Source organism: Auxenochlorella protothecoides (assembly GCF_000733215.1).
Source record: "Auxenochlorella protothecoides strain 0710 unplaced genomic scaffold scaffold78, whole genome shotgun sequence".
Taxonomy (NCBI): Eukaryota; Viridiplantae; Chlorophyta; class Trebouxiophyceae; order Chlorellales; family Chlorellaceae; genus Auxenochlorella; species Auxenochlorella protothecoides.
The window spans coordinates 83,613-104,909 of NW_011934236.1; the positions used below are offsets into that span (position 1 = coordinate 83,613).

Consider the following 21,297-nt stretch of genomic DNA (forward strand, 5'->3'; position numbering starts at 1 on the left):
TACCACACGTTCACACAGCTGCGCAACCTGGTGCTGTCGGCCTTCCCGCGGTCCATGCACCTGCCCGACCCCTTCACCACGGGCCAGGCCATCGCCGCCATGCCCGAGACGGAGGCGGCGCCGCGCGGCGCCCCCGTTCCAGAGACCCTGCTGCCGGCCGGGCTGCGCGCCGCGGCCGACGCCGCGCTGGGCGCCGGCGGCGCCGCGGCCGAGGCGCTGCCCGCGCTGCTCTCCGCACTGGGCGAGGCGGCGGCGGCGGAGCCCGCGCCCGGCGCGCGCGCGCGCGGCAACCCCGCGCACCGCGCCGTGGCCACGCTGGGCGTCTACCTGGTGCTGCGGGGCAGCGCCAGGGACGGTGGCGCCAAGGACGGCGCCGCCGCCGCACCGCCCACGCCCCACCTGGACCTGCTGGCGGGGCTGGCCGGCGCGCTGGACCCGCCCGCCTGCGGCGCGCTGCTGGACGCGCTGGCCAACCAGCTGCGCTACCCCAGCGCGCACACCGCGGCCTTCAGCGTCGCGCTGCTGGGCCTGTTCGCACGCGCGCCGCGCGAGGCGGTGGCCGAGCAGCTCACGCGCGTGCTGCTGGAGCGACTGATCGCGACGCGGCCCCACCCCTGGGGCCTGCTGGTCACCTTCATCGAGCTTCTGAAGGACCCGCGCTACGACTTCTGGAGCCACGCCTTCACGCGCTGCGCGCCGGACATCGAGCGCCTGTTCGAGTCCATGTCGCGCTCGGCCATGGGGCCGGGGGGCGGAGCGCCGCCGCACCAGGCCGGCGCGGCGCCGGAGGCCGCCGCCGCCTGAGGTACTGCCTGGAGCCGTGGGTCGCCCAACACGCTAGTCTCGTCAGCCTGGCGCAGTGGCGAGCGGGGCAGTGCTGCGAATCATGTGCCTGGCCGGACGCCAGGGCACCCCCCGTTGATTCCCCGTCCCACGCGCTGGGCCCATGTTCATGCTCTCTGCCTATTTTTCAGCTGCTGGGTCGTCGGGCATCGCTCTGTAAGTTGTCACGAGGTTCCTGTTCCTGGCCTGGAGGAAGGCCGGCCTCCGGTGGAAAGCGGGGCCGGAATACGAAATCGCTCGGCGATGGGAGCCCGGTGCCACAAGGCGCCCGCCTCGCCCACACGTCCCCAGAGGCATGGCGAGTGCGGGGGAGGGGCTCTGCCCCTACGATGTGGCCCTGGTGGCCCTCCTGACCTGTGCCCTGCGCCAGGACCCGGAGGCGGACCCCGCACCCCCGGAGGAGGAGGCGGGGGACGCCCTGCCCCGATTCATACATGCCGAGCTCCTGGAGGACTGGCCGGGGCCCGGGAGGTCCATCGCAGCCCTGGCCGAGCGCATCAAGGTGACTAGGGGGTACTGGGGGAGTCGTGGCATTGCGAATGGCGACGGGTGACATGGCATCACAACCCAGCCGTGCGTTGGGTTGCGTGGGGGTGGACGCGCCGTCTCACCCTGTGGTCGCACTACCCGCTCAGGCATGCACTCCATGTGTAGATCTTGGGGCATTGATGCAGAGATCTGGACCCATCGATCCAAGAGTTCCCTGTGAATCCAAGCTCAGCGCCCATCGCCACCACAGGCCTGCCTCGAAGGGGACCTCCGGCTGCGCGACTCGGCCTACCCGCAGGACGTGCTGGACTGGCTGGGCGGCACGCTCTCCGCCATGCAGACCGCCGACGACCTCACCTCCCTGTTTGCCACCGCGGCGGCGCTGGCGGCCGGCCATGCGACCCCCCGCCCCGCCCCGGAGCCCAACAGCGCGCTGGGTCTCTTCCTGCGCCGCGCGGGGGCCCTGTTTGGCCGCATGCCCTTCGAGGTGAAGAGGTTGAAGGAGGGAAGGAGTGTTGCAGGGCGTGCGCACTCGACTCAGCACACGCCTCGCCGGCTGCGTGAGATGTGTTGAAAATGCTCTCGGCCTGATGTTTGAACGAGGCTGGAGCGTTGATGGCATCCCCGCCTGCAATGAACCCTCCACTTCCCCGCAGGCCGTGTGCGACCTGCTGGAGGAGGTGCAGCTGGCGGTGCACCACGCCGTCTCCGGCACCGCCCCCGCATCGACGCCCGTGCCCGCGGCGGTGGACCTGGGCATCTTGCGTGCGCGCCTGGAGTCCCACGCCCTGGCGTCATGTGGTCGGGAAGAAAGCGGGGCGGTGCCTGATGCCCCACTGGGTCCCCCGCTCGCCGACCTGGCGGCGCACCTGGCGGCGCTGCGCACCGGCGACTTCCCCGCGGCGCGCGACGCGCTGCACCGCTATCACGACCGCTCCGGCGGCGGAGCGGGGGCCCCCTCTCACCTGCTGCAGCGCGGCCCGCTGGCGCTGGCGCAGGCGCATGCGCGCGCCGGGCACGCCGCGCGCGCGCGGCGTGGCCTGGAGGAGGTCGTCCGCGCGGCGCAGGCCGGCGGTGCGCACGCCACTTTGGCGCACGCGCTGGGCGCGCTGGCCGACGTTGCCGGGCTGGCACGAGGCAGGGGCGCGGGGGAAGAGGACGCCGCCACGCCCTGCCCTGCGCGCGACTTGGCGGCGCAGCTGGACCGCGTTTTTCGCCGCGCGCAGGCCCTGGCCGAGCCGTCGCTGGCGGTCGCGAGTCGCCTGGCGCGCGCGCGTTTGGACTCGGAAGCCGGGCTGGAGGCCGGCGACGTGGCTGTGGTCAAGGCGCAGGACACGGCGGCCGACGCGGCGCGGCTGGCGGCCTGCGTGCGGCTGGAGGCCGCAGTGCCGCCGGCGCCGCCGCACGCGGCGCGCGTCAGCGACGGAGTATCTGGCGAGCCTGGCCCCACGGCCGCCTCCGCCGCGGCGCTCGCTACGGTGCAGGGCCTGTCGGACCTGTTCCTTGGCACGGGCAGCGTGCTGGGGGAGGGCGGGGGCGATGACACCGGCTGGCCGCCGGGGGGTGCCCCACGGCACGCCGCAGGAACAACAGCCGCGCTGGCGGCGCGCTCGCAACTGCTTCCCGCCGCAGCCTGGGAGCGGGCGGGCGCGCCGAGGCTGGCCCAGCTGCGCTGCCTGCTGGCGCTGCGGGACGCGGCGGCGGGCGATGCGGAGCGCGTCGAGGCGCTGCTGCTCCTGGCCGACAGCCAGGCGGGCGTGGCGGGGCCCGCGCAGGGCCTGAGGCTCCTGGATGCCACCCTGGGGGGAGCTGGGGAGGGAAGGGGTGATGTGTGCGATGCGCCCAAAGGCAAACGCGAGGAGGGGCGCGTCGCGATGGACGGCATGTGCGAGGTGGGAGGCGGTTGGCTGAACGATGAGGGAGAGGTGGCAATCGGCCGGGTCGACATCCCCTCCAGCCTGTCGGCGGCTGTGCGATCGAGGGTGGCGGCCGCACGCGCATGTTTGGAGGGGCGCCGAGCGCTGGCGGTCGGCGACGCGTGGTTGGCGCGGCACTGGGCGGGCCGCCTGGCCGCACTGGCGGGGCCTGGCGCGGCCGCCCTCCGCGCCGACCTCGACCTGCAGGCCGGCGAGCTGGCGACGGCCGCCGCGGCGCTGCGCTGCGAGCACGATGGCGCCGAGCGCGGCGCCCAGGCCCTGCACGCCGCCGCGCTGTCCTGCGAGCGTGCGCTGCCAGCCGCGCGTGCTCTGCTCCTGGGCGCCGCGGCGCGGGGCGAGGGCGGGGACGCCGCGGGCGCCATGCCCGCCGCGCTGGCGGCGCTGGGAAGCGCGGCACGCTGCGCCGCGGACCCCCTTGCTGCGCGGGCCCGGCTTGTGCTGGTCAGTGGGGCTGTGTGAGTGAGGGATGTGGTTTGGGGGGGGCGGGAGGAGGGGAGGTTGAATAATCGAGGGCGGGTTTGATCGCGCTTTGCCCGATTACCCAGGGGCGACCGGAAGGCAGGCTCCTTGGTCACCGGGCCGACTCGTCGCGATTGTGCCAGCTCTGGGGCTGTGGCGGCGGGCACTACCAGCCGTCCTCTGACCTCTGCCTGACTCAAGAAGATCCGACAGCAAAGGCACCACGTGGGGACCTACCACCCCCCCACCTCCACTCTTCACAGGCCCGGATCCTGTGCCACCTGGGCGAAGCGCGTGCAGCGCAGCGCCAGCTGGACGCCGCGCTGCCGGTGGTCCTCGCGGCGGAGTCCCGAGCCCTGGCCGGAGAGGCGCACTTGACGCAGGCCGAGTGCTGGCTTGCAGCCGAGGACGGCATGGATCTGGCCACCGAGGCCCGCGCCAGGTGCGCCATTCTACTTGGGATGCAGAGAGGGTAGTGGGGGCCTCAGTCGCGTGCAGGCGGCGTTTGGCTCGGCGTCCACTCTTCCTGTCAGACCGTGGGGTCCACGTCACTGCGTACAACTCCCTGTGCCAGCTTGGTCCCCAAAGATCGTGCCGTCTGACTTTGCGCCCGGAGTCCACAGCGCACCTTCTCCCGGCCGCAGGGTGCGTGCGAGTCTGGAGGCTGCGAGGCTGGAGTTCCAGGCAGCGGGTGAGGCCTGGAACCTCGACCACGTGGACGAGGTGCTTGCCAGCCTGGCGCAGGGCCCGTGATGGGGACCTGCCCGAGAGCACCCAGACTGCTGATACCTGGCGTACTGGTGACACGGCACGCTGTGATGCCTTGCGGCCGAGGCCTGAAAATGACCCTCACCCCTTCAGTGCCGCGCCCACCGCACCAGAGAATGCATCGACCCTTGTGACTGAATAGTCCACAACACCGCTTGTCATTCCCCCTTCACCCCCGCGAACCCAGTCTCAGAGGCATGTATTCTTGGGGCTTGACCTTGCAGTCAGACTGCAAAAAGGAGACACGCTGCGCGCTCTGGGGAAAACGAGCTCACGAGTGGCTGGTGACGGGCACGAGGTGGAGCGCCCTCTTCAGGAGGGTCCAGGGCGCCGGGGTATCGAGGGTCACCGCCCCGAGGTTCTGGAGGATGTGCAGAATGGCCGAGCAGACCAGGCAGAACATGACCAGGAGGCTGATCCAGACCATCGCCATCTCCCAGGGCTCCAGCATGTAGATGCCCAGGCCGAAGATCATGTGCTCATACACGCGCTTCACCCGGCTGTGACGGTGGTTGTGCAAGGGGTTTGGTCGGGAAGACGCTGCTACCACAAGCAGGGCTGCCTCGCTGTGCGACTCAGTCAGCCCACCCCCTCTTGGTCTCGCACCTGTAGGCACGGGTGATCACGTTACGCTCTCTCCTGGCCTTTTCCTCCGCGAGGATTGCCTGGAAGCGCGCGATCATCTCGCTGGGGCTGGGGGTCTCGGCCTCGCCATTTTGTTCAAAGGTGGTACTGGGCAAGGGGCCGGTCGACCTCCTCCTGCGAGCGCACGCGCCATAGGTGTATGTCTTCATTCCATGCATAGTCCAGCAAAATGCCTTGTCCACCATTGAAGAGTCCTGTAACACACCTGTGTGCACGCGTCTCCACCGCCATCGTTCCGTCTAGCCAAGGCGTTCACACACGCTGCGTGAGGCCCGACGGCTCTCAAGCTAGAAATTGGGTATCCTTGAGTCTCCCTGGCGCAGTATGGTGGGGGCTTTAGAGATACCTCTCACTCGAGCAGCTCGACTCCCGTTTCAAAGTGGGCGGAAGGCAGTGCGTAGTGCCGTCGCTGACGCGTTGCTGACGAATGGTGAGAGCGAAAGAAGATGCGCGAAGTTATAATATATCTGCTCGGTGACGAATGTGTTGCTGTTGTGGCCTGCTCCTCGGTGTTGAGGGGTGCCCTTGCCGGTGCTCTCCCCAGCCCCGCGCCCTGGCCAGCTGCGCACTTCCCGTGTTTCGAGGGTTGCGCCTCTGCTGCGATCCTTAGCAACACACACGCAGTAGGCATGTGAGCTCAAGCATCTTTCAATGGGATGCAACAGCATCTGTCTTCAGTGGCCAGTGCTCCCCAGAATGGCCAAGATGCTCCTCAGTCCTTATTGGTGTACCCAAAGTATTGCAGCATGGGCACCTGTGTGTAAAGCAGTCACGAGTGGGGTTCAAACTTCCCACCTCATGCATCCAGGGTCACCCAGCCTGGCCCACTCCTACGCAGCCCATGGAACATACCACGAATGAGATGGCGAGGAGGGTGAGCACTATGGTGGATGTCACCGGCTTCTTCTGCTCGGTCTCCGCCTTGGTCTTGTACGTCCTACGCCGCTCGGTGTCGGCACGCTGGGGGGCGGCAGGCACCTCCTTCCCCTCCAGCCGAGCAGCAATGCGCTCCACGGAGGACAGCACCTAGGGATTTCGGGATGGACCTGCTGAGTCGCCATGCTGTGGCGCCCGGAATGCGGCTCGTGCAGGGGTGGCTGCCAGGCAAAGTGTGACTCGGAAAAACCCTCCCTGGCTCACAGTCGCATTGTACTTCTCCTGCTCAGTCAGGATGGGAATGTTCTCGCCCACCACAGAGTCCACAAGGTCCTCTCCGACGGCCTGCAAAGGTGGTGGGTGAGGGTCAGGGGCACTACGCTTGCATGTGTGGGTAGAAGGGGTGCACGACTCAGTGCAATGGAGCAATCACATACCCTTGTCACGACAGCCAGGCTCCTCCCAGCCAATCAGACCTTGACAAAGGCAGGGCCGCCGGTGAGCGCGCCGTCCTTTCCGGTGGTGACAATGAGCAGGATGCCCTGCTTGTCCGGCTGCCCATACCACTTGCCAAGAAGCTTGTCACCCAGCGCAAATGCATCTGGCTCCACCTCCAGCTTCCTCACGGTTGCCACCTCCAGCCTGTACCCCGTTGCTTCCTGTGAGCGGGATACTTCATGATCAGTCCCCTGGCTTCCAGCAAAAAGCCTGCCTGCAAAATCGCCACCGCTGCAACGTAGGTGCGCCCGTGAAACGGCATGCGACCCATCCACCAATAAGCCCCAACATCACCTCAAGGCTCTTCAGCCGAGACCCCAGCTCGCTGCGCGTGGTGCGATTGAGCACTTTGGCATCGTCGATGATGTACTCTGTGGGCGTTCCATCGCCCACCAGGTCGGCCTCCGAAGCTGCGGCCGGCAGGCAAACCGGGCTGGCCACAAGAGACAAGGCAGCTCCGGCTGCTACAATCTGAGGTGGGGGGATATGGTGCTAGGAAATTCAATCACGTTCTGAAATTGATGCTCGGGCTGAGGCGAGCGCACGGGCATGGTCGACAGAGTCCCTGTCGTATCGAGCGTCATTGCGGAACTCTGCCATGCACTCTCACACCAGCACACATAGTCCGTGCTGACCATGCCAGCGACGCGGTGTCCCAGTCCAGTTTCCTTGGTCCTGTGTTCAGCGACGATGCATTTTGCGGCCAACACGCGAGGTGTCGGGCGAGCGCATGGACGTGCCGAGCGGACCAAACATGTCCGACCGCCGTGCGGTTGCACACTGGTACCCAAGCCGACGCCGAGCATGCTGGGGGGTGAATGCCGACCGACACAGATTCTGAAAATGTGTTGTGATCGAGAGAATGCGAATGGGGTTTACGGTCGCGTGCCCCTTCCGTAAACATGCTCCATCCCTGTAAATCCAACCCGATCTGCTGTCAACCGGTGTCCCCGACCACAGGCAGCGCGAATGTCGCCCCCGGCGACATGGTACTCGACAGTCGTACGCGTAGGGTGATGCATAGGTAAATCTCACACTCTCGCATGCCGTGCAGGGGCATGCAGCACTCAGTCGTCGCCCACCCCGGCGTCCTCCGGCTCCGCAAAGAGGAGTTTCAGCTTCGGCACCAGGCTCGGCAGCCGGGGCAGGTCCACCAGGTTGATGCGCATGAGATCGAAGGCGATGCCCACCGATCCCTGCCAAAGAGGTTCGGGGGGGGTAGTTGATCGAGGGTGGGGAGAAGGTGGCCCTGCACAGCAGGCCATGGGCCCTGTGGGACAGATGAAGTTGCTCCCTCCCATGCTCAGCACCTCCAGCTCTTGATGTCAGCACTCGGCAGGTACCTCGTCCCTATAGAGACATGATGATGATCACCCCCACGAAACACATGGTTACCTGGAAGTTTGCGTCGATGACCGGGATCTTGGGGTAGCGCTGCGAGAAGTGGGTGAGCACGGTGCGGTAGGCCCCCGCCGCCGCCGCGGTGTCCACCGCCTCGCTGGTGGTGCAGTGGTTCTTGGCCAGCGCCTCTTCCGCCAGCTCGTCCTCGAAGGTTGCTTCGTGCACCAGCAGGGTTGCCCCCCGGGCGGCATCCCGCACCGCCTCGCAGGGCCGGGTGTCGCCCGAGAAGACCAGCTTCCAGCCGGCCGCGGCCTCCAGCGCCAGGCCGTAGGCGTGCGCGCAGTGCTCCACGCGGAAGCTGACGAGGCGCGCGAGGCCCAGGTCGGCGGCGAGGCGCGCCAGCGCCGCGGCCGAGGCCTCCGGCACGTCGGCTGCCCCCGGGACGGAGCAGGCCACGTCCACCCAGGCGCAGGGCGCCGCCTCGAGCGCGGCGTACGCGCCCAGCGCGCGGCGCAGCGACCGCGGTGCCAACACCGTCAGCGCCGGCGCGTCGGCGCCCAGCGCCGCCGCGCGCGCGGCCAGCACCGAGGCCAGGCCGACGTGGTGGTCGGCGTGGATGTGGGAGATCCAGACTCCGCGCAGGCGGCGAAGCAGGGCTGCCGTCCCCGCCGACCGCTCCGACCGCTCCAGCTGGCCCAGCGTGCCCTCCCCACAGTCCACCAGCAGCGCCCCGGCCTCGAAGCAGTCCACCAGCGTCCCCGTCACGTTGCGGTACTTGCTGGGCACCGCCGCGCCCGTGCCCAGGAAGGTCACCTCCAGGCTGCGGGGGCCGGCGCTGGCCAGGCAGGGGGGGGGGTGGTCGCCGGGGACGGCGGCGGCGGGGCCCAGAGCCGCGATGGCCTCGCCCGCGGGGGAGGCCGCCAGCTCGGCCCGGACCGCCTCGGCGCTCAGCGCCTCCGGCACCTCGGCTGCGCGGAACGAGGGAGAAAGGTGGTCGGGATCGAGTCGGCCCTTCCTGCATGCACATCGTGCCTGCGCCAAGCGCAGACAGGAATCTTCCGATAGGGGGTTCCATGACTGGGTCCATCGCACCCCCTCACACAGTGGCTCCGCTCACATGAGTCCAGGCCGCGCTTGGCCACGGGGCGCAGGTTGAAACGCAGCAGGTTGTCGCCCGCGACGCCGCCTGAGAAGGGGGAGGAAAGGGGGGTGCAGGAGGTCGGGCGGCGGTCTAGGAGGCCATGCACCCAAACGGGTATCGCAGATCGGCCTGCCACCGGAAACCAGAACAGGTAGGGAGGGCTCGCGCGTGTCAGTCACTAGGATGGATGATTGACCACATGGGTTCATGCGCTGTTCAGTGGATAGATCGAGGACCATCATCCACACGCGGGCGTGGCAGTGAAGGGAGCTTGGCAGGACCACCCAAGTACCCCACAGTGGGATGACATGCCTGGCAGGGGGATGGCCCGCTCGCTGCCTGCTCCATCGGAGGGCAGCAGCGACTGCTGGAGGGGGAAGACGGTGGCGTCCAGGGCGTTGAGCTTGGCCTGGACACCCGCAGCCGCCCTCATCACCGGCTGCCCGGCCTTGCCGGCGGCGGAGGCCAGGATGTGTGATGCACCGGGGTCAAATCGCGCTGCCCACGCCTGGTACTCTGGCAGCGCGAGCACGCCAGCGGGGGTGAGGTGCACTATGCACGCCACTGTGTTGGTGGAGGGAATGTAGAGGAGGAAAGGTGTACGCAGGTTGGCCCAGAGCTGCACAGTGGTACAGCATCATTGTCACGACAGGCGCCGTCATGTTCAGGATCCAACCCTGGGATGGATGTGGGGTGGCCCAGGGCACATGCTTCAATCTCCAGCGCACTCCCGCCCCCCACATCCAGGCCCTCACCCTTGCTGGCCTTGTTGCCGCCCTGTGCAAAGGTCTGGAGGTCCTCGGAGGCCGCGAGCGCGGGCAGGTACGCCGCCGATGGGCAGTCGACGACGAGCACCACCGGGCCGGGGGTGGCGGGATCCATGACGTCGGCGGGGGTGATGGTGGATCCGTTTGTGGACAGCACGCTCTCCCCCCGCACCAGGCGGCCGTAGGTGGGGCCGCGAGGCACACCCAGCGCCGCCGCCTGGAAGGTGTTGCAAGGTGGGGGAGGAGAGGTGGGTGCATGCTGCCCACATGTTTGTCTGGCCGCGCCGGTGTTCAGGAGGTGCCCAACAGGTGCATGGGCAGAAACACAGGCGGGGCAGACAAGAACTGGGTTGCACGTCTGCCTTCGCACTGCCCTGCAGATCAACAGCAAGCTCTTTCAACAAGCCAAGCCAAGCCCTTCTTCACACCTTCTGGGGCTGGAACTTGCCCGGGATGTCTGGGAGCTCGGCCGCATAGCAGGCCACCGCCCCTGGTCCTGGCTCGCCGGGCTTGAGCCGCTTGGCGGCCCGCTCCTCGCCGTCCTTGCCAGCGGCCTCCCTTGTGCTCCCTGCCGTCACTTCAGCATCGGAAGTCGACGTTGGACCCTCTCTTCCTGCACCCAGCGCGGACACCTCGCCGCCCGCAGCAGCCGCCCCCTCAGCCTCGCCAGCAGTGAGCAGGAAGGGGGTGATGGTCACCAGCTCGTTGGCGACGGCGGGCTGGGCGTGCTGCAGCTCCTGCATGCCCAGCCCCACGTCCTTCAGGTTCACAAAGGTGCGGTAGGCGTTCAGCAGGGCAGACAGCCCCGGCGGCCCATGGAGCGCCATGCTGGCCTGGCCGGCCAGCAGCCCGCCGGCGGACGAGTCGGCCATGGTGAGCAGGGAACCGGGCAGGCCGCCGGCTGTGGCCGCCGACACGCGGGTGAGGAGCAGGGCGGACATGCGTGCCAGCTTGATCCGGTGCTCCACACAGTAGCGCTGGAAGCCCTCCCCCATGTTGAACAGGTAGCGCTGGCGGTCAAAGAAGAGGAGGACAGAGGGGGAGGAGGAGGGGGCATCAGCGCCCACGCCCAGCACCTGCAATTGGGGGGAAGGGGAAGCGGGAGGCTCAGTTTCAGTGCGGGCGCATGCTGAACGGCAAGGCACGCAATTGACTCTGAAACGGCTGCCAAAACACAAAGGACATCAGGCTTGCACCATGAGGAGGGTCACTGAGAGCCGCAGGGCCACTTGGTAGGAGACGATCGCAGCGACATTACCCCATGCTGTAAGAACATCATCCCTTGGAACCTTCTACCCATGATTCATTGAGCACACCTGGACATAGGCCGAGGTGTTGGCGGGGTTGAGGTCCTGGTCCTTCGCCATGGCCCGCACGAAGCCCGCGAGGGTGCGGCGCGGCGGGGATCTGAGGAGCAGGGAACCAGGAGCAGAGAAACGCAGAGCAATGTTGTGAGCCTGGCTCGAGGGCTCGCGATTCAGAACGAGGTGTTGGGTTGGAGCCGCTCTGAGTGCTCTGCCTGTGTGCGGGGTGGCAACCAGCAGCAGCCCAGGCATGCGCTTAATAGGTGGCGCTGTTAAAGTATTTTACCAAAGAGCACCAATGGCTCACATAGGAATAATGTTCGTTCTGCGCGCAACATGCGGGCGCCATGCATGTTCTGGGCGCTAGCTCCTCTGGGCGCGCCAAGGAAGCGTCGACATCAGATAAGACTCGCAACATGAATTACAGCAGGCAAGAAGCGACTTCCGGCCTGGATTCACACCCAGCATATTTTCCTATGCAGATCTGACATCACCGTAGCCTCAGCCAGGCTTGGGCAGTATGTTGGGGTCGCTCACGACACCGGGGCAGCCATTCTCGCCACCATGTCGATCCAAGGGCTCGACACCGCGGACTGTCACAGCATGGGCTTCTAAGAAGCCTCTTCTCGACATCAGGAGACTGGAGACTGGTTTCAATGCGAATCCGAGGCCGAGAGCTCTCCCTGGAGCTGGCCCAAGCAGGGGTAACCCTGCGGGGCTGGTCCCCCTGCTTCTCCTGCAGCCAGTGATGGACGCCCTCCTGGCCGCGCCGGCCCTGGCATCCGAGGGTGAATACCAGCCGCTCGCCGGCCTCGCCGCTCTCAAGTCCGTCGGCGGGGTGGCGTACGGCGCCCTGGTCCTCACCTACTTTGTCACACTGTGGAGGCGACGAGCAAAGCGTGCGAGCTCAGGCCAGAGGGATCGCCGGTGGAGGCCGATGAACCTGGAGCTCCCTGATGGTGCGCAGCTGCTGGACCCCAAGCAGGAGGAGGAGGAGGTGACCCCCCTGGCCTCTGCCATGTGAGCCCCTGGGTTGTTGCTGGCATCTGAGTGCCTGATCGAGGGAACCGCGCAGAGGACCAGCGCGGGAACCGGCCGTGTCCTGCGCGTGGAGCACACGGTCGCCGGCTGCTTTGCGGTGCTCCCTCCAACCGTTGCCCCTCCAGTTCCAGCCCCTGCTCCATGACGCAGAGTGGCGCTGCAGGCGAGCGGGCTCTGCGTCGCCATGTTCTACCTGTCCCGCTCTGTCGACGCTTTCTTCCTGAACCAGGCCGTCCCCGACCAGGTCATCGCACAAAAGGTGTCCCAGGTGGTCGCCACTGGCGTGCGTTGCTGCGCCTACCTGGCGACCTTCCTGGTCGGCGCCAACGCCGCGGGCCTGGCAGGTGCGCAGGCGGGGTGGAAAGCGCAGCGACATGGAGCCTGGGACGGGTGTGGGGAGCATGATGGGGAGTGCCCAGCGTGGATCGTGCCTTGGGCGACGGTGACGTCGAGGCAGGTCCCTCCAGCGTATCCTCACTCGCCGCGTGCGCAGGCCTGACGGTGCAGCTGCTGCTGTTCGGGCCACAGGAGGACGAGGGCGCGGCAAAGGGCGGCGCGCCGGGCGGCCCGTCGCTGCCCAAGGTGTCGGTGGTGGACGACATCGGCGCCATCCGCCGCGCGTTTGCCGAGGCGGAGGAGCAGGGCCGCGGCGAGCGCCCCTGAGTGGGTGGCTGTTCCTGCGACTGTGCATCCAGCGGCACATTCTTTTCCATTCTTTACCCCATCCGCCTTCGCACCACAACACTTCAGCTCGACTTGTACTCATGACTGTGTCCTTGAGGCGCTGTGGTGGTGCCCTGTGTATACCCTCCTGTGATGTCTGGCGGGGAGTGGGTACCCACTGGCCGCCCTGTCAACCCTGCATGCCCTCTCACAACCGTCTCCTTCGGTCCCTGCATGCACAGCGTGTCACGCCGGAATGTCATACAGCGGGAAGCCCTTTCGATTGCGGTTCATGATGGCCTGCGCCAGCTTCACCTGCGTGAATGGTTGTTGTTGGGGAGAGGAGGAGACTGGAAACATAGGTACACCCAGTCACCAGCAGGGCGCGTGATGTACTGGCCACCCTTTCCCGGCCTGCATTGCTCCTATCCACTCCCCGCCGCCCCCCAGCAAAGGCCACTACCAACCTGCCTCCCCAGGACCAGGACCGACACCAGCCCCGTGCCGCCTGGGCCCCGCCCCGTCCGCCCCACGCGCCGGATGTACTCGGAGGGGTCCCGCGGGAAGTCGAACAGCACCACGTGCTCCGCCAGGCCCGAGTCGATGCCGCGCGAGGCCCGGTCGGTGGCCAGCAGGACCAGCGGCGCCTCACCCTCGCCGCCCCCGGGGGCGGCCAGGAAGGCGCGGAGGTTGGCCTTGCGCAGCGGCGGCGCGATGGCGGTGTGGTAGGGCAGCACGCGCGCGCCGCCGGCCCGCTCGCGCCGCTTGAGGAAGTTCTCCACCGCGCGGCAGCCCTCCACCTTGTTGCAGAAGACGATGGTGCGCGCGGCGCGGCTGCCGGCCAGCAGCCGCGCCAGCGCGTCGGCCTTGCGCGCGAACCCGCTCTCCTCGCTCACCTCCTCGCCGCCGCTGCAGTCCAGCAGCCGCTCCTCCACCCCCGCCGCGGGGCGGTGCAGGCCCGGGCCGGTCACAGCGCGCAGACCGGGCCAGCGCCGCAGCAGCGCGTCGTGCAGGTCGCCGGGCAGGCTGGCGGTGACCACGACCAGCCCCGCGTCTGAGGCCCCAGGCGCCGCCAGCGAGGCCTCCACCTGCTCGGGGAAGGTGGTGTTGCCCAGCAGCACATCCACCTCGTCCAGCACCAGGCAGGAAAGGGCGGCCAGGCCCAGCGAGCCGTCCTCCAGCATGCCCGCCACGCGCGCGGGGGTGCCCACCGCCACATCCACGCCCGCCGCCAGCTGCGCCAGCTGGCTGTCCTTGCCCGCCGAGGTGGTCAGGCCCGTGATGCGCAGGGGGAACCCCGCGCCGGACAGCCGGCGGCACACCCCCACTACCTGCCGGCACAGCTCTGGATGGGGGGGTTTGGAAGGGAGGGAGAGGGGGGAAGAGTGACGAGAGTGGCTTGAAGAATTTTGTGATGGGGGGAGCGGGTCACGACAGCCGGCTATCCTGGAGGGCTGAGCGCCGCGCAAGAGCATCCCTGAAGCGCGCTGCAGTTGTCCTAGGGCTGATTCGAACAGATGGACCAATAGAGATGCGTACTGCAGATCATCCATGCATCGATTTGTCGGTGCTCCAAACGCCCTCACCCCCCCACCCCCACCACCGGCTCCACCCAACCACACGACCATCAAGCTTCAGGCACCCTCACCGGTGGTGGGGACCAGGATGAGGACGCGGGGGCTGTTGCTGCGCGTGACGGCGGCCAGGCCCAGCCGCTGCTCCTCCTCCTTCAGCCTCTGGACCAGGGGGAGCAGGTAGGCCAGCGTCTTCCCGCTGCCGGCATGGTCTGCAAGCAGGAAGGCCGAGGTGGGGCTGGCCGTCACCGCGTTCCAGGCAGCCGCCTGATGAAGAGAGGACATGGAGGGGTACGAGTACGGAGTTGGGTTGTGTGGATGGAAGGGCCCCTGTTCAGAACCCATCAGCAGCTGCACTGTCACGCCAGCCCACGCCCAGTGCACCCCCCCACAAACCCCATGCCTGGATGTGGGAGGGCCTGGTGACGCCGGTCTTGGACAGCGCCCTGATCAGGTCCTCGGACGCCCCCAGGTCCTCGAAGCTGGATGCAGCGAAGAAGTCGGCGGGGCGGGGGGGTTCGCGCCCCTCATCCACGGGCTCGCGCCGTCCGGGGGGGCCGCGGAACGGCCGTCGCCCCTCTGAGTTACCTGGCGGCCCAGGGCCCTGGGGCCCCTCCCTGCGCTTCCATCGGGGCTCCTGGCCCTTCCGAAGGCCGCGTCCCCCGCCGCGGTTGTAGGCGTTGTGCCCAGACCTGTCGAGTGAGAGGGTGGGCAGGGCCCCAGGCTCAGGCCCGGCTGTTGGCATGCCAGGACTGTGGCACTGGAGCCACGCTCACGTGTCTCCCATCGGCACACCCAGCAGATTGTAGAATTACTCACGGAGAGCTGGAACATGATGTTGTGAATGACTCTGGTCTCCTGTAGAGCGGGACCGAGTGCAGCCTTCCGGCAACAGGCCTAGCTAGCACCGAGAGCCCTTGAATGACCATGCTGATCAGGTCACCATGAGTCTATTTGTGGATCTTATCTAAATGTCAGGCTTTGATCATCTTCTTGCATCATTGGTCGCAGAGGCGACTATCGCCATGCATGCGTTGTGCTGGTTTCGGATGGGGTCCGCACCCAAGAAGTTTGCGCGCGCGCGTGCAGGAGGAATCTCAAGGCCACTTGCACAGGGCATCTTTGCTGGGGGCAGAGCGAGCCCTTGTGCAAGTACCTGCAGCCAGCTCGATACGTACGCAAATCGGTCCATTACATATCTTCGCCAAGTTTCGAGGTGCGGAGCGGCAGGGTTGCAGGCACCGAGACTCAGCCGGAGCCCAGGGTTGTCCCCGACCCCTGGCCATGGCGTCATCTTCCGCCGTCACCGACCAGTTGTTCGGGACCCTAGGGCACACGGAAGGCGCGCTGTACCAGCTGCCACGTAAAATCCCTCTTCGCATCGAGCCCAAGACCTACTTTGGTGCGTGCTGAGGGGGCTGGCGTGGACCGTACAGCTGCAACCCTTTCCACCCCGGCCCCTCACCCCTCCCCGCCCGCTCCTTTGCAGCAAATGAAAGGACGTTCCTGGCTTGGCTGAGCATGGCCACCACGCTGGGCACCGTGGCCACTGCCATCGCTGGCTTTTCAGTGGAGGATGGGGATGCCTCGGGGCGCAAGAGCTCCATCAGCCCCCGCACCGTGGAGCTCATCAGCATGCTCCTCCTCCCCATCTCCGTGGGCATGATTGTGTACGCCCTCTTCATCTTCTACAGCCGCAGCGAGAACATCCGGAAGAAGCGGGTGAGTTTTGCGGGGGTTGGGGCGCCTTCTTGAGCTTGACGTGGAGAGTAAGGGTTGAGGAGCGCTTGGTTGGCATTCGCATCGTGTGTTGAGGCCCAGTATTGGCAGTTTGACATGAGCGCTGTACCTCTGCGCCTGTTAGACCTCACTCCTTTCATTTCTTTGCCACTCTTTGCAATGCAGATTGGCTTCTTCGATGAGAAGGTGGGGCCCCTGTCCGTCGCGATAGTCGTCATGATAAGTCTGACGCTCATTCTTGCATCCGCCATCAAGGATGTGGTTTCGTCCCGATAGCCGCCCAATCTGCGTGGCTAATATGAAGACGGCTTGCTTGTGTGTGTTTGGCAGTGTGCCCCACTCCTGTATAGTGTTGTAAGAACCGTGGCTCTCTCATCAATGCTACCCTGGGCTAGCATTGACGAGAAGTGAATTTTTGCAAGCTGTTGCCGGCCGTGTAGATTTGCCGTGTGCACCCCCAACATTTTCAAAAAGAGATCTCCCAGAAAGTGCCCGCAAATGCGCGCGCACACTAGATACAAATACAAGCTTGCTTCCACAGGTACAGGATCAATTTTTTTATCGTATCGCCGACTTATTTCGTGTTCACGGCCCCACCCAAGGTGCACACGTTACATGCCCACGATCTGAACCGCGGTGTCACAGGCATGGATGCCCTGGCTCGTGCGCCAACCTACGAGTACACGACCCTGAATGAGATCGTTGGCCACCTGGAGGAGCGCCAGGTGTCCCAGTCGTCAGGCGCATTCAGGCCCAGACAGTATTATCCCAACATCTACCTCGTCGCCCTGGAGTGCAGCACCGTTCACCAGTGTCGCGGGGGTACAGGCACGCTGGATTGGGAAACGAACGAAGCGTGTCGTGACCACATGTGCGGACCCTATTTGGGCCGCTACATCTCCTTCCTTTTGACTGGCCTGCATGGAAATGTTCCAGCAACAACTCCCACCAGACCTGTATCCCAACAGATCGGTACTGCAGCCTGAAGGTGATCGACCCCTCATGCGCCGAGAACCCAGAGCTGCAGCATGGTGTGGAGTTCAGGTGCTTCATCCCCCCGGGAAACCCAGGACCGTGCCTTGACAAGCCCGGGGACATCCTGAGACTGCACAGAGTCAAGGTGCCACATGTGCTTGGGGTGGGAGTGAGAGCAGGGGGCCGGCGCACAGCGGCATCTCACACCACGCCTGCGTCCTGATGAGCGCGTGCGGACTGCAAAGCTCTGCGAGTCCTGGCCCGTGCCATCACCTCCCCTTGCTCCTCGCGACCCGCAGGCAGAACTCTTTGCGGGGCGGCTGAGTCTGAGCGGGCGGGCTGGGAGCCTGACGGGAGGCGGCCCCTCCCGGACCCCCTGCTCGTTCTGCCTCTTCAGCGGCAGGGAGAGGGTGAGGCCTGCTTGACTGGGGATGGGACAAGGGGTTCTGAGCCTTTGTCGTGACGACGTAGTGTGGGTCCCCGCCCTGGCCGGCGCTTGCTTCTGGCTCGCAGCAGCACCCCTCCCATCCGAATGGCAGCGGCCTCACTCTCCCTCCGCCCCGCCCACCCCTTCCCCGCCCACTTAAACCCCCCGCCAAGGCATCGTACCAGCCATACCAGTCTTCGCACACCAACCCCTCGCTGTCCGAGGCGGAGCAGCCCATCGTGGAGGAGCTGCGGCAATGGAGGGCGCGGGTGGACACTCACACCGTCTCCAAGACGGAGTACTCCCGCATCATCCGGGACATCCGCCCCGGCGAGTTCTTCGACCTCGTCTGCCTGGTGCGGTGTGGTGGGGGGGTAGTGGGAGGAGGAGATGGTTGGACCCTGGAGTGAGCAGAGGGTGCACTGCACGTCGTTCAGTCCTCGTTGCATGGCCGATGCCAGGCACTCATGGCCACCAGGCGCCGATTCGCTCCGCTGGTGCCCCCCCATGTGCCCTGGTACGCCCACCCACATCCCCCAACTCCCACTCGATGCACATGCCGGCAACCAGATTCTCGCAGTGGCTCCTCAGGGCGACGCCGCCACCGGCGCGGACATCGTGTACGTCTGGGACAGCACGGATGCGATGCCCTTTCCACCCAGGTGAGGACCTCTTGTTTTGGGCGGGGGGCGTCTGCATCCAGGAGCAGGGGATGCTCTGAGACCCTGTCAGCAGGGGCACAGGGCGGGAGGGGCCTGCACAGCCTCTGCAGGTGCCGGCAGGCTGCGACCCTCCAAGGTCCCCTGCCTGTCCTGGCTGCCCGTCTGGTCACCCAGACCCAGCATCCTCGAACCTTTACGCTCAGGCACTACGCCACGGAGTTTGAGACGGGGGAGGACCGATCCCCCCGCCAGACATACTGGCCGCAAAGGGAGGTGCGTCGGGGTCGGCGATGGAACACGGACCTGGCCTGGGACGTGCCACGCCGGCAATCATACTGGTTCGTGGGCTCGCGTGGCTGCCCTGCATGGCACGGACAGAGCATGTGACGCCCTGGTCCCCCTCCCCTGATCATGGGGGCTGTGCCCCGCTGCCATGCTCCCTGCCCGCACTCACCGATCAAACAGGTGGAGGCCTGCTTCCCGTGCGTTGGCACGGCCCTACCAGTCATCTTCCCCCGCGCCCCCGCCGGCCCCGGCGCCACCGCCCTGCCCTACCCCTCCGTGGGCTCCTGGGTCAATCTGCGCAACGTGGGTGCCCGCGTCGTGGACGGCCAGCTCCAGGGCTTTGTCACTGGCCGCAGCAAGTGGGCGCCGCGACGGGACGCGCAGGCCGTCATCCTGCCTGCCCTGCACACCCGCGTGGCCGCCAACGCCGTCGCAGGCGCGACGGGGTGGGGCTTGGTGGGGTGGATGGCGATGGCAGGGCGTGGCCCGAGCTGGGGTGTGGGTGTGCAGCGGTGGCAGGCACAGGCGAGGCGGCTCCCGCCTGTGCGAGCTGGAAGCTGCGTGGCTCGCTCGGCGGTCCCCGCCCGCGCGATGCCCAGACCCCGCACCAAGCAAAACCCTGCGCAGACTGGAGCCTGGGGGCGCCGGTGGTCGCGACGCCCGTGGACGCGGACCGGCCCCTGGACACGCTGCGCACGCTGCGTGTCGGGCCCGCCCCCGCGCGCTACCGGGTCAGGGCGCAGGTGGTGGAGTTCTGCCCGCGGGAGCCCACCGCCATGTGGCAGCGGGGCACCGAGGAGGAGGGTCTCGGTGAGTGGGGCACCCGAGGGTCCAGTGTCGTGGGGCAAGGTGCTCGCCAGCGGCGCGGCAGAGCCTGCATGCAGCTTGCACCGGGGGGCGCAGGGGAGCTGCAGCATGCGCCCCTGTCGGCTGCGTGAATTGCTGCATGTCACCGCCGGAAGGGCGGCTGACCGTGCCACCCCCGCCTGCCGGCAGTCCACGCTGCTCTCAAGGAACCCTCCCTTCCATGCCGCGCTTTCCAGCTCCCGCCCTGCGGCTCCTCCTGCGCGACGGGACGGGGACGCTGGAGGCGACGCTGGCCGGCTCCGACGCGCTGCTCTTTCTTTTCGGCTCGCCGCGCCTGTGCGAGGCGCCCGCCAGCCCCGGCCAGCCCGCGGCCCCTTCCCAGCTGGGGAGCGACCTCACCCCCCTCCTGGATCGCCTGACTGGGGCCTGCAGCACCACGTACGTGCGAATCGGGGGAGAGGGAGGAGAGGAGCGAGGAGCGGGGGTTCTTAGGGGTGAAATTGGCTGGGGCGAAGCATCGTGCATGGGTGTGGACTATTCAAGATCAGGCGGAGGGGCTGCAGGGTAATAAAGCAAATCCCTTGCCCTTGCACGCCCTCCCGCCACCACGGCCTCCAATCTATTCCTCTTCCAGGGAGTGCGGAGTGTGGTCGGTGATGAATCTGCAAGCCTTCGTCCGGGCAGACGGAGCCCGGAGGTACCGCATCACCGACACCCGCCTGACGGCCCAGTAGCGAGCCCCCTGGCTTCCTGACGCTCCTCATTCCCCATGACACCCCTCGACCATATTACCGACGGCAATGCCACATGGGATGCAACCTTTCATGTCTTACAAAGTGGGTCTGAGGTTGAGTTTGACGGGAAAGCCAGGTGCGGGCCAGCGACGCAGTGCAAACCCACTTATGGGCCGGGCAGATGCAACCCTCAGTCGTCTGCCGGTCGCCGTTCAGCTCCGCGGCACCTCCTCCAGCTCGGTGAGGACCCCCACCATGTCCTTGGGGTGCATGAAGACGACGGGATTACCGTGTGCGCCGATCTTGGGCTCTGAGCTGAGCAGGCGTACTCGCTCGGAGACGGCCGCCATGCTCGCCTGCCAGCGAGGGAGATGGGGGCCTCTCAGACAGTGGCCAGCGCTGCGCAACCCAGCATGACAACGGGGCCCACGCCCTGCACCCGTATGAACCAGAACGGAAGACTCTACCCCACCTTGACATTGCAAACTTCAAGGCACATGTGATGCATGCCCCCAGCAGGGTTCTTTTCCAGAAACTTGGCCACAGGGGAGGCCTCCCCAAGAGGCTCCAGAAGTTCCAGCTTGGTGTTTTCCAGCTGCACAAAGACCACGGTCACGCCGTGTTCAGGCAGGGCCTGGGGCTCGCTGACCCTGGCCCCCAGCACGGCTTGATACTGAGCAGCGGCTGCCCGGACGTCGGGAACGGCAATGGCCAGGTGATTGAGCCGCGTCACGGCCGCGGTCGATTGCATGCGCCGCGACACAGCACAGGCCTGCATGTCCGGATGCATGCAATATTTTGCAGTCAATGAAGGTAGCGGATCGCAAGGCTTTAGAAGCGTGATCATGCAACCCATGTCGTAGACCACTGACCAGTCTAGAGACCGAGGATCGAGCGGCCATGCGGGAAAGCTCGCAGTTGGCGGGATTCTTATTTAATACTTGAGTATTATTTCTGGAGGATGAATTTTTTATTGAGTGCAGTGGTCCCGAGTGTGTCGTGACAATGAGGACCAGGGGGGCACCCCTTGCGGTCATTTCAAGCTCCCCAACGCTCGACATTCCACTCCGATTGACAGCATGTCATGCCGAGATTGTAGATCCTTACCTGTAGCGATAACACTCTGCACCAGGTTCTGAGGCGGTAGAATAATTTTTGCGTTGGTTGTATAAGGATCTGTGGATGTATAATGGCTCTCCTGAGTACTGCATAGTGGGGTCCACCTTCCTTTCAGTTCCACTGTAATACTTACAGCATGTAATGCCACAAGATATTCGTTCTGCTCCTTCAACAACTCCCACGGGACTCAGGACACACAACG

General features: G+C 66.4%; 9 protein-coding genes across 9 annotated transcripts in view; 4 read left to right on the forward strand and 5 right to left on the reverse strand.

The window, feature by feature from the left end:
• The window catches only part of F751_5980 (General negative regulator of transcription subunit 1), a gene marked incomplete at both ends in the record, with an annotated part of 15,951 nt that extends 11,470 nt beyond the window's left edge, over positions 1-4,481 (forward strand). Inside the window, 7 exons of the mRNA XM_011400032.1 lie at positions 1,135-1,345; positions 1,583-1,819; positions 1,989-2,153; positions 2,379-2,699; positions 2,817-3,573; positions 4,020-4,170; positions 4,373-4,481. Of these exons, the coding sequence (XP_011398334.1) occupies positions 1,135-1,345; positions 1,583-1,819; positions 1,989-2,153; positions 2,379-2,699; positions 2,817-3,573; positions 4,020-4,170; positions 4,373-4,481 (1,951 nt within the window). The remainder of the gene's footprint in view (positions 1-1,134; positions 1,346-1,582; positions 1,820-1,988; positions 2,154-2,378; positions 2,700-2,816; positions 3,574-4,019; positions 4,171-4,372) is intronic.
• A 286-nt stretch (positions 4,482-4,767) lies between these two features.
• On the reverse strand, positions 4,768-5,179 carry F751_5981 (hypothetical protein; the record flags this gene model as incomplete). Its single annotated transcript, XM_011400033.1, has 2 exons — positions 4,768-4,996; positions 5,103-5,179. The coding sequence occupies 2 exons, from the start codon at positions 5,177-5,179 to the stop codon at positions 4,768-4,770; spliced, it is 306 nt and encodes a 101-aa protein (XP_011398335.1).
• A 674-nt stretch (positions 5,180-5,853) lies between these two features.
• F751_5982 (UPF0603 protein, chloroplastic) lies at positions 5,854-7,115 on the reverse strand (the record flags this gene model as incomplete). Its single annotated transcript, XM_011400034.1, has 6 exons — positions 5,854-5,895; positions 5,994-6,167; positions 6,282-6,362; positions 6,494-6,676; positions 6,810-6,925; positions 7,061-7,115. 6 exons carry the CDS (start codon positions 7,113-7,115, stop codon positions 5,854-5,856), a joined length of 651 nt encoding a protein of 216 aa, XP_011398336.1.
• Positions 7,116-7,582: 467 nt separating this feature from the next.
• F751_5983 (Zinc phosphodiesterase ELAC protein 2) lies at positions 7,583-11,131 on the reverse strand (the record flags this gene model as incomplete). Its single annotated transcript, XM_011400035.1, has 9 exons — positions 7,583-7,711; positions 7,911-8,336; positions 8,442-8,669; positions 8,793-8,824; positions 8,974-9,042; positions 9,295-9,561; positions 9,753-9,981; positions 10,193-10,840; positions 11,081-11,131. The coding sequence occupies 9 exons, from the start codon at positions 11,129-11,131 to the stop codon at positions 7,583-7,585; spliced, it is 2,079 nt and encodes a 692-aa protein (XP_011398337.1).
• Positions 11,132-11,816: 685 nt separating this feature from the next.
• F751_5984 (hypothetical protein) lies at positions 11,817-12,772 on the forward strand (the record flags this gene model as incomplete). Its single annotated transcript, XM_011400036.1, has 3 exons — positions 11,817-12,088; positions 12,260-12,453; positions 12,603-12,772. The coding sequence occupies 3 exons, from the start codon at positions 11,817-11,819 to the stop codon at positions 12,770-12,772; spliced, it is 636 nt and encodes a 211-aa protein (XP_011398338.1).
• A 246-nt stretch (positions 12,773-13,018) lies between these two features.
• F751_5985 (DEAD-box ATP-dependent RNA helicase 50) lies at positions 13,019-15,091 on the reverse strand (the record flags this gene model as incomplete). Its single annotated transcript, XM_011400037.1, has 4 exons — positions 13,019-13,087; positions 13,240-14,117; positions 14,421-14,613; positions 14,774-15,091. The coding sequence occupies 4 exons, from the start codon at positions 15,089-15,091 to the stop codon at positions 13,019-13,021; spliced, it is 1,458 nt and encodes a 485-aa protein (XP_011398339.1).
• Positions 15,092-15,630: 539 nt separating this feature from the next.
• On the forward strand, positions 15,631-16,362 carry F751_5986 (Vacuolar transporter chaperone 1; the record flags this gene model as incomplete). The annotated part of the gene is made up of 3 exons (XM_011400038.1): positions 15,631-15,748; positions 15,836-16,068; positions 16,252-16,362. 3 exons carry the CDS (start codon positions 15,631-15,633, stop codon positions 16,360-16,362), a joined length of 462 nt encoding a protein of 153 aa, XP_011398340.1.
• Positions 16,363-16,733: 371 nt separating this feature from the next.
• F751_5987 (Protection of telomeres protein 1) lies at positions 16,734-19,976 on the forward strand (the record flags this gene model as incomplete). The annotated part of the gene is made up of 9 exons (XM_011400039.1): positions 16,734-16,908; positions 17,055-17,206; positions 17,361-17,471; positions 17,674-17,844; positions 18,059-18,150; positions 18,354-18,423; positions 19,035-19,245; positions 19,479-19,680; positions 19,877-19,976. 9 exons carry the CDS (start codon positions 16,734-16,736, stop codon positions 19,974-19,976), a joined length of 1,284 nt encoding a protein of 427 aa, XP_011398341.1.
• Positions 19,977-20,188: 212 nt separating this feature from the next.
• Positions 20,189-20,727, reverse strand: F751_5988 (Methylmalonyl-CoA epimerase, mitochondrial; the record flags this gene model as incomplete). Its single annotated transcript, XM_011400040.1, has 2 exons — positions 20,189-20,332; positions 20,449-20,727. The coding sequence occupies 2 exons, from the start codon at positions 20,725-20,727 to the stop codon at positions 20,189-20,191; spliced, it is 423 nt and encodes a 140-aa protein (XP_011398342.1).
• Between the last annotated feature and the right edge of the window lie 570 nt (positions 20,728-21,297).